The sequence below is a fragment of the Anomaloglossus baeobatrachus genome, chromosome 4 (genome assembly GCF_048569485.1).
Source record: "Anomaloglossus baeobatrachus isolate aAnoBae1 chromosome 4, aAnoBae1.hap1, whole genome shotgun sequence".
Classification (NCBI taxonomy): Eukaryota; Metazoa; Chordata; class Amphibia; order Anura; family Aromobatidae; genus Anomaloglossus; species Anomaloglossus baeobatrachus.
The window spans coordinates 17,017,875-17,031,278 of NC_134356.1; the positions used below are offsets into that span (position 1 = coordinate 17,017,875).

General features: G+C 50.6%; 1 protein-coding gene across 1 annotated transcript in view; it reads left to right on the plus strand.

The window, feature by feature from the left end:
* ITPR2 (inositol 1,4,5-trisphosphate receptor type 2) overlaps positions 1-13,404 on the plus strand; it is a 227,947-nt gene that overhangs the window by 49,992 nt on the left and 164,551 nt on the right. Inside the window, 3 exon segments of the mRNA XM_075343322.1 lie at positions 849-995; positions 2,191-2,286; positions 12,017-12,058. Of these exon segments, the coding sequence (XP_075199437.1) occupies positions 849-995; positions 2,191-2,286; positions 12,017-12,058 (285 nt within the window).

Here is a 13,404-nt window from a genome sequence, read left to right on the forward strand (position 1 = left end):
CTGGTGGTCTAGGGTATTCGATTGGGTAATAATTTATTCCCAGAATGACTAGGGTAAAAGTGTAGAGTAATAACTTGTAAAATAGGGTATGAAAAGGTTTATTAGTATGTTCCCTGCTAGTCTAGGGTTAATACTCTGGAGTATAGTGTATATGACTGGTTTACTTGGGTGGTCTAGGCTAAAGTGTGGGCTAATAGTTTGTATTCTATGGTGTATGAGGGGTTATTATTTTATTCCCTTTTGACATAACAGACTAGGGTGATAATGTTTATTCTACTGTATAGGAGGGGTTAGTTTTGTATTCCCTGGTGGTCTAGTGTAAGATAGTGGGCAAATAATTTACAAAAGGTCTAGAATAAAAGAGTGGAGTAATAACTTTGAGTATAGGGTATAAAAGGGGTTATTATTTGTATTCCCTGATGGTCTAGGGTAAAAATGGAAGCTAATACTTGATGGTCCATGCTATAAGATGGGGGATTATTATTTTCCCTGGTGGTGTAGGGTAAAATTGGGTTTTATTATTGGGTGTTTTAGGGTGTAAGATTAATTATTATTCCACTCTCTGGTGGTCTATGGTGTAAGATAAATATTTGTATTTTTCCTGGTGGTCTAGAGTAAAAGGGGAGGTTAGTATATGTTGGATTACTCACTTTCTTTGACCCTGGTAACATGCCCTACAGCCTTCAGTCCTTGATGAGGAATTGAACGCTCTGTGGACTAGAATTAGATTTAGTCCTGCCCAGTATGGCAGCCGCAGAGGAGACAGACCGTCCCTTTAAATAACAAGTGTTAAGCCATTATGTCACAATTCAGATTTCTGAAGGTCCCTTTGGCCGATTTTCCCGCAGGGCGATGTGGTCCGATTGTTCCATGCAGAACAGGAGAAGTTTCTGACGTGCGATGAGTACGAGAAGAAGCAGCACATCTTCCTGAGGACGACATTGCGCCAGTCAGCCACGTCTGCCACGAGTTCCAAAGCCTTATGGGAAATAGAGGTGATTGTCACATATATCAATACAGCAGAATAGTGAGTTCAGCTCCGCAATAAAATACAGGACGTAACTCAGGATCAGGGCAGGATCAATAATGTAATGTATGTGCACAGTGACTACATGAGCAGAATAGTGAGTGCAGCTCTGGAGTATAATACAGGAGGTAACTCAGGATCAGTAATGTATGTACACAGTGACTGCACCAGCAGAATAGCGAGTGCAGCTCTGGAGTATAATACAGGAGGTAACTCAGGATCAGTAATGTATGTACACAGTGTTTGCACCAGCAGAATAGTGAGTGCAGCTCTGGAGTATAATACAGGAGGTAACTCAGGATCAGTAATGTATGTACACAGTGTTTGCACCAGTAGAATAGCGAGTGCAGCTCTGGAGTATAATACAGGAGGTAACTCAGGATCAGTAATGTATGTACACAGTGTTTGCACCAGCAGAATAGCGAGTGCAGCTCTGGAGTATAATACAGGAGGTATCTCAGGATCAGTAATGTAATGTATGTACACAGTGACTGCACTAGCAGAATAGCGAGTGCAGCTCTGGAGTATAATACAGGAGGTATCTCAGGATCAGTAATGTAATGTATGTACACAGTGACTACACCAGCAGAATAGTGAGTGCAGCTCTGGAGTATAATACAGGAGGTAACTCAGGATCAGTAATGTATGTACACAGTGACTGCACCAGCAGAATAGTGAGTGCAGCTCTGGAGTATAATACAAGAGGTAACTTAGGATCAGTAATGTATGTACACAGTGACTGAGCTAGCAGAATAGTGAGTGCAGCTCTGGAGTATAATACAGGAGGTAACTTAGGATCAGTAATGTAATGTATGTACACAGTGACTGCACCAGCAGAATAGTGAGTGCAGCTCTGGAGTATAATACAGGAGGTAACTCAGGATCAGTAATGCAATGTATGTACACAGTGACTGCACCAGCAGAATAGTGAGTGCAGCTCTGGAGTATAATACAGGAGGTAACTCAGGATCAGTAATGTATGTACAGAGTGACTGCACCAGCAGAATAGTGAGTGCAGCTCTGGAGTATAATACAGGAGGTAACTCAGGATCAGTAATGTAATGTATGTACACAGTGACTGCACCAGCAGAATAGTGAGCGCAGCTCTGGAGTATAATACAGGAGGTAACATACAATTGACTGTGTCCCTGTTTATTCCTCAGGTTGTCCACCATGACCCTTGTCGGGGAGGCGCCGGCCAGTGGAACAGCTTATTTCGATTTAAGCACCTGGCGACTGGGAATTACCTGGCGGCAGAGGTGAGATCCTGCGCGTCCTCGGTCCGCAGTGAGAGTTATGTGCAGGGTATAGGGCACATCCATGTTGTGGCTCTTGGTAATATCCTTGACCCTTTCCTAACACTAAAGCTAACTGTATTGATGATTTTTTGGGCTCTTGTCAGTAAATCCAGAGGAGTTTCTCACATGTAGAGTGTAATACCTGCCGCTAATATCTTTCCTCTAGATGTGATCACTTGCGGTTCGATACCTGGAGCCTGAGGCTGCACCACTGAGACCTCCAGGTGACGAGCCCCTCCTATCACCATCTGCAGTAATGTGTGTATGGTGGAGTGAGTGTGGGGTAGCTGTGTGGACACTGATGTATTGGGGGGCTCTCAGTGGTGCAGCCTCAGGCGTCCGGCCTGTATCCTCAGTCTCTCCGGCTTGGTGGGATATATTCTGTATCCCCTCTTTCCTCCCCTCGCAGGCTTTCCTGTGTTCTCCTTTGGCTTTCCTCTCTCCCTGTATAGTAAGGCTAAGTTCACATTTCCATTAAAATGTATCAGTCACAATCTGCGGCTCTGGTAAACAACGGAATCCGTTTAGTGGATTCTGTTGTGTCCCATAGACTTGCATTAGTGGCGGATTGTGACTGATGACCCTGCGTTGCGTCCGCTGCATCGCGGTCCATCGTTTTTTGACTGACCGCCGGGCGGGGAGCAACGCAGAATGTAACGTTTTTCGGGCCATCGAAAACAACGCACCGCGCAGGAATCCGTTGCCATCCGTCACACTTGCAATGTATGTCTATGGTGCTGGATTCCGTCATGCTCTACTGAGCATGCCCAGCATGTATGGCACGCCCACTGGGCTGTCCCAAACACAAACGGATCATGACTGATCCGTCAAAAAACGGACGCACAGCGGATGTAACTGACGCAACGGATCAGTTTTTTCACAGGATTCCTGTGAAAGGAATCCTGTGAAAAACACATCAGTTGCATCAGTTGACATCTAAAAAACAACTGATCCGTTTCTGACGGACCTGACGGATTGAAAACAACGGAAGTGTGAACTTAGCCTAATGCAGCACATGGCTCCAGCGCCCCGTTCCTCGCCTGCAGCCCTCCTGATAAGTGGTGTTCTCTGCAGTGTGTGGCCCTCGCTCCGTCTCGCTGCGTTGGGCCGATAACCCGACCGTACAAGGGGCTGTTTGTTCCTCAGTTTCTTCCCAGGAGACGCGTGGAAAGTTTCTCAATGTCACAGCGCAGCGTTACCTCGGCTCACTGGCCGAGCGCTGACTACACTGGAGTGCAGCCAGGAGCGGCCACTGCGCCTCATTTACATATGGCTGCTAAGAGGCTTGTGTTTGTTTAATTTCCTTAAAGGGCCAGTATCCCAAATAATGGCAGCCTATAACAGTGCAGGAGCGTTATAAGAGACATCATCTGTGGGGGTAAATGTCTCTGGAGGGTCCCAGCAGAGGACACAGAACATGGTGACCATGGGGTCAATCAGGTGTCAGGACTTCTGCCACATTTACATCTGTATGTAATGGCTGCACAAAACGACTCTCCGCATGTATGGACTGTGCACGAGAATGGACTGGCCTCATATAAGGCTCTGGTACGGGGGCGCTGTAGGTGGCTCTGGTACGGGGGCGCTGTAGATGGCTCTGGTACGGGGTCGCTGTAGATGGCTCTGGTACGGGGGCGCTGTAGGTGGCTCTGGTACGGGGGCGCTGTAGATGGCTCTGGTACGGGGGCGCTGTAGATGGCTCTGGTACGGGGGCGCTGTAGGTGGCTCTGGTACGGGGGCGCTGTAGATGGCTCTGGTACGGGGGCGCTGTAGATGGCTCTGGTACGGGGTCGCTGTAGATGGCTCTGGTACGGGGGCACTGTAGATGGCTCTGGTACGGGGGCGCTGTAGATGGCTCTGGTACGGGGGCGCTGTAGGTGGCTCTGGTACGGGGGCGCTGTAGGTGGCTCTGGTACGGGGACGCTGTAGATAGCTCTGGTACGGGGCGCTGTAGATGGCTCTGGTACGGGGGCGCTGTAGGTGGCTCTGGTACGGGGGCGCTGTAGGTGGCTCTGGTACGGGGGCGCTGTAGATAGCTCTGGTACGGAGCGCTGTAGATGGCTCTGGTACGGGGGCGCTGTAGGTGGCTCTGGTACGGGGGCGCTGTAGGTGGCTCTGGTACGGGGGCGCTGTAGATAGCTCTGGTACGGGGGCGCTGTAGATGGCTCTGGTACGGGGCGCTGTAGATGGCTCTGGTATGGGGGTGCTGTAGATGGCTCTGGTACGGGGGTGCTGTAGATGGCTCTGGTACGGGGGCGCTGTAGATGGCTCTGGTATGGGGGCGCTGTAGATGGCTCTGGTATGGGGGCGCTGTAGATGGCTCTGGTACGGGGCGCTGTAGATGGCTCTGGTACGGGGGCGCTGTAGATGGCTCTGGTACGGGGGCGCTGTAGATGGCTCTGGTACGGGGGCGCTGTAGATGGCTCTGGTAGAGGGGCGCAGTAGGTGGCTCTGGTACGGGGCGCTGTAGATGGCTCTGGTACGGGGGCACTGTAGATGGCTCTGGTAGAGGGGCGCAGTAGGTGGCTCTGGTACAGGGGTGCTGGACCTGGTACTGATATGGGTGCGCTGTAACTGGTACTGATATGGGGGTGACCAGTTGCCTGTTAATTGCAGTTAAGCTGCTCAGAGCTGTTGTTTGCCATGTACTGTCTCAGGCCGATCTCCATTGATATCTGCAATCAGCCGGGATCTACTTACAGTTGGCGATCACAAGATCACAAGAAGAGTTTCCTCTATGCAGTTTTGACCTTTGTGAAGAATTGTAGCACCACCTAGTGGTCAATGTGCGATATAGCAGGTGACAGTAACATACTGCCCTCTGCTTATGTGTAGCACAGGGTATTCTTGACAACCCGTCTATTAATACAGGGGGCGTGGGATTCCTGTGGTGGTCCCACACTATAGGGTAATAATGCCTGTGGTTGAGGTGAGGGTAGTGCCTCATCCTTTTCTGCACCTTTAGTGGCGGACCACCGCACTGCACTGCTACTGTAATCCAGGGGGTCCTCACCACAGCTGTTAGTAACAGTACAACGCCCGCAGAGCCCCTGCCATATCATATAAGGTAGTACCGGATCCCACCACCAGATGGCAGCACAGCCCCACAGTATCCCTGGATCGCAGGTTGAAAAGCCATCAGTAAATCTTGTGCTCGTTACCGGAGGATTATTTATAGGGACAGAACCGGATCCGGACACCGACCCCTCCCCCCCCTTCCCCGACTGCATGACCCCAATGAACGTGATGTGTCTGCAGCTTTCAGATCGGTTGTGGATCAGTGACTGATATTACTGGCGGCTCTGGTGACAGATGTGCGGCATCCAGACACTTCCTTCTATAACATACCCCTATTAGGGAACCAAGGAGGGCAAAATAGTGAGTGCAGCTCTGGAGTATAATAAAGCAGGTAACTCAGGATCAGTAATGTAATGTATGTACACAGTGACTGCACCAGCAGAATAGTGAGTGCAGCTCTGGAGTATAATACAGGAGGTAACTCAGGATCAGTAATGTAATGTATGTACACAGTGACTGTACCAGCAGAATAGTGAGTGCAGCTCTGGAGTATAATACATGAGGTAACTTAGGATCAGTAATGTAATGTACACAGTGACTGCACCAGCAGAACAGTGAGTGCAGCTCCGGAGGATAATACAGGAGGTAACTCAGGATCAGTAATGTAATGTATGTACACAGTGATTGCACCAGCAGAATAGTGAGTGCAGCTCTGGAGAATAATACAGGAGGTAACTCAGGATCAGTAATGTAATGTATGTACACAGTGATTGCACCAGCAGAATAGTGAGTGCAGCTCTGGAGTATAATACAGGAGGTAACTCAGGATCAGTAATGTAATATATGTACACAGTGACTGCACCAGCAGAATAGTGAGTGCAGCTCTGGAGTATAAGACATAAGGTAACTCAGGATCAGTAATGTAATGTATGTACACAGTGACTGCACCAGCAGAATAGTGAGTGCAGCTCTGGAGTATAATACAGGAGGTAACTCAGGATTAGTAATGTAATGTATGTACACAGTGACTGCACCAGCAGAATAGTGAGTGCAGCTCTGGAGTATAATACAGGAGGTAACTCAGGATCAGTAATGTAATGTATGTACACAGTGACTGCACCAGCAGAATAGCGAGTGCAGCTCTGGAGGATAATACAGGAGGTAACTTAGGATCAGTAATGTATGTACACAGTGACTGAGCTAGCAGAATAGTGAGTGCAGCTCTGGAGTATAATACAGGAGGTGACTCAGGATCAGTAATGTAATGTATGTACACAGTGACTGCACCAGCAGAATAGTGAGTGCAGCTCTGGAGTATAATACAGGAGGTAACTCAGGATCAGTAATGTAATGTATGTACACAGTGACTGCACCAGCAGAATAGTGAGTGCAGCTCTGGAGTATAATACAGGAGGTAACTCAGGATCAGTAATGTAATGTATGTACACAGTGACTGCACCAGCAGAATAGTGAGCGCTGCTCTGGAGTATAATACAGGAGGTAACTCAGGATCAGTAATGTAATGTATGTACACAGTGACTGCACCAGAAGAATAGTGAGTGCAGCTCTGGAGTATAATACAGGAGGTAACTCAGGATCAGTAATGTAATGTATGTACATAGTGACTGCACCAGCAGAATAGTGAGTGCAGCTCTGGAGTATAATACAGGAGGTAACTCAGGATCAGTAATGTAATGTATGTACACAGTGACTGCACCAGCAGATTAGCGAGTGCAGCTCTGGAGTATAATAGAGGAGGTGACTCAGGATCAGTAATGTAATGTATGTACACAGTGACTGCACCAGCAGAATAGTGAGTGCAGCTCTGGAGTGTAATACAGGAGGTAACTCAGGATCAGTAATGTAATGTATGTACACACTGACTGCACCAGCAGAATAGTGAGTGCAGCTCTGGAGTGTAAGGCTACTTTCACACATCAGTTTTTTTGTCCATCAGGTACAATCTGGAAAAATACGGGTAAAACGGATCCGGTACCGCATCTGTTTTATCCGCATAGATTTGCATTGTTACCCGATTGTACCTGATGGGTTTGCGTTGCATCTGTTTTTTTCCGGATGCGGCAAAATTAGTTAAAGCGGCGGCCGGAGGCAACGTAGCTTGCAACGTTTTTTTTGTCCGGCAAAAAAAAAACGCATCGCGCTGCATCCGGCTGCTGCGGCGCATTTTTCAATGCATGCCTATGGACGCCGGATGCGGCGCGATGCTCAGTAGCGTGCCGCAACCGGAGAAAAACGGACGGGCCGCCTGTAAAAACTTATGCAAAGGATGTGGTGTTTTTGCTGCATCGGTTGCATAGGTTTCACAGCCGGATTGAGCCGCAGTGCTCAAACCGGAGGTGTGAAAGCAGCCTAATACAGGAGGTAACATGATAGGCACAGTGTATGTTATTGCCCCTGCGTGTGGGCATGTGGCTCCCGGTGTCCTGGCTTTCTCAGCAGTCACTAGTCAGGATGCCGGTGCTGTGTGATCTTGTGGCTGCGGTTTTATCTGTATCATCTCCGCAGCTTCTCTGGTTGGATTTCTCCTCGGCTCGTTTCTTCTGGGGTCACCGCTGTACAATTCCCGGAAGCCGTCTGCTGGGAAGGCCGGGCCTGTGGGAGGGTGAGGTGCCCCCTGCTCCGCTGACCACCCGCTGCGCACCCCTGCACTGTATGCACAGGAATCTGTCAAACATTTCCCACAAGACTGTGCTAAACATTTCCATTCAGACATTATTAACTTATTTCTTTTTCTAAAAAGTGAAGTGTCAGCCAACATGGCTGCCTGGACGGCCACCGGAGGCTGCGCGGCTTCACCCTGCTGCTGAAAGCCAAACCGCTCCAAATGAGTTCTGATAGAACCAGGAGCGCGGCGAAGTCAGCGGGATTTCAGGAGAATGTCACTGCTTCAGGCGGTCTGTGGCGGACACTGTATATGGCGGTCTGTGGCTGTCACTGCTTGGGGCGGTCTGTGGCTGTCACTGCTTGGGGCGGTCTGTGGCGGACACTGTATATGGCGGTCTGTGGCTGTCACTGTTTGGGGCAGTCTGTGGCTGTCACTGCTTGGGGCGGTCTGTGGCGGACACTGTATATGGCGGTCTGTGGCTGTCACTGTTTGGGGCAGTCTGTGGCTGTCACTGCTTGGGGTGGTCTGTGGCTGTCACTGTTTGGGGTGGTCTGTGGCTGTCACTGCTTGGGGCAGTCTGTGGCTGTCACTGCTTGGGGCGGTCTGTGGCGGACACTGTATATGGCGGTCTGTGGCTGTCACTGTTTGGGGCAGTCTATGGCTGTCACTGTTTGGGGTGGTCTGTGGCTGTCACTGTTTGGGGTGGTCTGTGGCGGTCACTGCTTGGGGCGGTCTGTGGCTGTCACTGCTTGGGGCGGTCTGTGGCTGTCACTGCTTGGGGCGGTCTGTGGCTGTCACTGCTTGGGGCGGTCTGTGGCTGTCACTGCTTGGGGCGGTCTGTGGCTGTCACTGCTTGGGGCGGTCTGTGGCTGTCACTGCTTGGGGCGGTCTGTGGCTGTCACTGTTTGGGGCGGTCTGTGGCAGTCACTGCTTGGGGCGGTCTGTGGCTGTCACTGCTTGGGGCGGTCTGTGGCTGTCACTGCTTGGGGCGGTCTGTGGCTGTCACTGCTTGGGGCGGTCTGTGGCTGTCACTGCTTGGGGCGGTCTGTGGCTGTCACTGCTTGGGGCGGTCTGTGGCTGTCACTGCTTGGGGCGGTCTGTGGCTGTCACTGCTTGGGGCGGTCTGTGGCTGTCACTGCTTGGGGCGGTCTGTGGCTGTCACTGTTTGGGGCGGTCTGTGGCGGTCACTGCTTGGGGCGGTCTGTGGCGGTCACTGTTTGGGGCGGTCTGTGGCTGTCACTGCTTGGGGCGGTCTGTGGCTGTCACTGCTTGGGGCGGTCTGTGGCTGTCACTGCTTGGGGCGGTCTGTGGCTGTCACTGCTTGGGGCGGATTGTGGCGGTCACTGCTTGGGGCGGTCTGTGGCGGTCACTGCTTGGGGCGGTCTGTGGCTGTCACTGCTTGGGGCGGTCTGTTGCCACTTTGCTTTTTGTACATGGAGATTAATAACTAGTCGGAAACTTTCTTCTTGCTATTTTTTTGGATTACTAGTGCCCCCTAGTGAGCGCAGCAGAGCAGTGTCATACGCAGCCTGATTATGGGGCTCTACTAAGAGGCAGTGTTATCAGCGCTGCAGTGATAAGTGCGATGTGGATTACTAGTAATAACATAATAATAATAATAATAATGTTTTATTTCTATAGCACCAACATATTCCGCAGCGCTTTACAGTTCAGAGGGGGCATGTACAGACAATATGAGACAATACAAAATAACAACATTCAGATCCCAGGAGGAGTGAGGGCCCTGCTCGTAAGCTACAGTCTATGAGGAAATAGGGGGGACACACAAGGTGATTGGGGGAGAAAAGCTCGTCATATATGGTCCAGCCATCGATTTAATAGGGGATTCAAAACCTGTTGCGTGGACCGGTCACCATCTAGAATTTATACAGGTACAGAGTGTAAAAAAGTACATGAAGCTGAAGGAACCAGAAGATCCAGGGGACATGAATTGTAAGTAAATTTTATGAAGGACACAAAGGGGCTAGATTAGATCAGGGCGGTGAGGGGATAGGCTACTCTAAAGAAATGCGTTTTTAGGGCCCGCTTAAAGGTGTGGATGTTGGGAATTAATCGGATTTCTCTTGGTAGTGTGTTCCAGAGCATAGGCGCAGCTCGTGAGAAATCTTGAAGACGGGAGTGGGAGGTTTGAATTATTGAGGATGTCAGTTTTAGGTCATTAGCAGAGCGGAGGGAACGGGTAGGTGATAGACAGAGATGAGGGAGGAGATGTAGGGCGGTGCAGAACTGTGGAGAGGACGGGTGGGGTGATAGAGATGAGGGAGGAAATGTAGGGCGGTGCAGAACTGTGGAGAGGATGGGTGGGGTGATAGACAGAGATGAGGGAGGAAATGTAGGGTGGTGCAGAACTGTGGAGAGGACGGGTGGGGTGATGGAGATGAGGGAGGAGATGTAGGGCGGTGCGGAACTGTGGAAAGGACGGGTGGGGTGATAGAGATGAGGGAGGAGATGTATGGCGGTGCGGAACTATGGAAAGGATGGGTGGGGTGATGGAGATGAGGGAGGAGATGAGGGTGGTGCAGAACTGTGGAGAGGATGGGTGGGGTGATGGAGATGAGGGAGGAGATGAGGGTGGTGCAGAACTGTGGAGAGGACAGGTGGGGTGATGGAGATGAGGGAGGAGATGTATGGCGGTGCGGAACTGTGGAAAGGATGGGTGGGGGGATGGAGATGAGGGAGGAGATGTAGGGCGGTGCAGAACTGTGGAGAGGACGGGTGGGGTGATGGAGATGAGGGAGGAGATGTATGGCGGTGCGGAACTGTGGAAAGGATGGGTGGGGTGATGGAGATGAGGGAGGAGATGTAGGGCGATGCAGAACTGTGGAGAGGACGGGTGGGGTGATGGAGATGAGGGAGGAGATGTAGGGCGGTGCGGAACTGTGGAAAGGACGGGTGGGGTGATAGAGATGAGGGAGGAGATGTAGGGCGGTGCAGAACTGTGGAAAGGATGGGTGGGGTGATGGAGATGAGGGAGGAGATGTAGGGTGGTGCAGAACTGTGGAAAGGATGGGTGGGGTGATGGAGATGAGGGAGGAGATGTAGGGTGGTGCAGAACCATGGAGAGTTTTGTGAGTGAGAGTGATAAGTTTATATTGGATTCTGTATGGATAGGCAACCAGTGCAATGTCTGGCACAGAGCAGAGGCATCAGTGAAGCGGTTGCAGAGGAAAATGATCCTGGCTGCGGCATTCAGAATGATTGGAGAGGGGAGAGTTTAGTAACAGGGAGACCAATTAGTAAAGAATTACAATAATCCAGGCGTGAATGAATGAGAGCGACAGTAAGGGGTACTTTGCACGTTGCGACATAGCTAGCATCGGCTAGCGATGCAGAGTGCGATAGTCCCCGCCCCTGTCGCACATGCGATATGTGGTGATTGCTGCTGTAGCGAACATTATGGCTACAGCAGCGTCACACGCACGTACCTGCTTGGTGACGTCGCGGTGACCGCTGAACAATCCCTCCTTCAATTGTGAGGTGCGTTCGGCGTCACCGCGACGTCAGTAAGCGGCCGGCCAATAGAAGCGGAGGGGCGGAGATGAGCGGGACGTAACATCCTGCCCATCTCCTTCCTTCCGCATAGCTGGTGGAGGTAGGTAAGGAGATGTTCCTCGCTCCTGCGGCTTCATACACAGCGATGTGTGCTGCCGCAGGAACGAGGAACAACATCGTATCTCCTATTGGTGCGACATTATGAAAATGAACGACACTACACAGATCAGTGATTTTTGACTGTTTCACGCTCTTTCATCGTTGCTGGCGCCGGATGTGCGTCACTACAACCGTGACCCCGATGATATTTCGGTAGCGACGTGCAAAGTACCCCTAAGAGTTTTTGTAGAGTCAACGGTAAGAAAAGGTCGAATTCTCAAGATGTTTTTAAGGTGGAGGTGACATGAACCAGCGAGTGACCGACTGTGGGGAGTGAAGGAAAGATCGGAGTCACATATAACCCCAAGACAGTGGGCGTGCTGCTGGGGCGTAATGGTAGCGCCACTAGTAATAAAACCTATTTTTCTGTTTTAGATTAACCCAGATTATCGGGATGTCAGCGATGGAAAAGTTACAGTAAGTCCAAAATTATTCACCACTGAGCAGAATAGTGAGTGCAGCTCTGGGGTATAATACAGGATGTGACTCAGGATAAGTAATGTATACACAGTGACTGCCCCAGCAGAATAGTGAGTGCAGCTCTGGAGTATAATGCAGGGGGTAACTCCGGATCAGTAATGTATGTACACAGTGACTGCACCAGCAGAATAGTGAGTGCAGCTCTGGAGTATAATGCAGGGGGTAACTCAGGATCAGTAATGTAATACAGGATGTAACTCAGGATCAGTAATGTAATGTATGTACACAGTGACTGCACCAGCAGAATAGTGAGTGCAGCTCTGGAGTATAATGCAGGGGGTAACTCCGGATCAGTAATGAATCATGTCTGAGGAGCACAGTAATCACCATTAACCTCAACGGATGTCAGTGATGAGCCTTGTGATATATTATGTATTATGGTGTATGTGCTGTGCCTGGTGTCTGTCCTGGTGTTGCGCAGTGTCGCCCCCCGCGCAGTGTCCCCCCGTACCTCCGCACGCTCCTCCGATCTCTGATGTGCGGCGTGCTCGGAGCCTCACAGAGCCTCTTTGTCTCCCCGCAGCTCGATGCCATCTGGCCGCGGCTCAGAGACCTTATTTTGTGCCTCTCTAGAGAGCTAAAGTTTCGCTGTAGCAGCGACAGCCGCAGCGAAACGCCTCTCCGTTTTTCACACATGTGTTTCTTAAAGGAGCCACACAGCTTATGATAGTGCTGGGGCGGCTGATATCAATCACATGTAGATGGACATGTCCCTGCCGGCCCTAGCAGTGGACATAAAGCAGTGATCTTGAGGGCCCGAGGTTTCTGCACTAATTTCATAGATGGCTGATAACAGGGAACAATAGCTGACATTCCCTTGACCCTGAAAGTTTAGATTGAATGTCATGTTTTGGTATTTCGGGGCGCTGAGGTTGAGGACACAGCAGTCGTAGTGATGATTAATCTTGCATGGGAATGGCCGCTCTCAGTAATGGAGGGGCTGCCAGCTCCTCTGCTGCGTGCGAGGCTGAGTCAGCGCGGGCAGCACATCGGCTGCGTCTTCCAGGGCGTCTCGAGAGCCGGAGCGTGATGTCTCTGCTAAAAATGAAGATGACTCACGAGTGAGTCAATAACCGAGGTGTTAGTGAAAGCGGGGGGCTGCACAGGGGTTTCCAGCCCAGCGCAGGAATTAATGCACTTTTCTTCTCAGACCCCCACTGGCCCTAGGACCAATCTGTCCTGTTAATTCAGGAAAATGCAAAAAACCCAAACATGGCAACTAAAAATGCATTAAATATACAATGTGCTTTCTCACATCTGTGGATGAGCATATCAATTGTTTA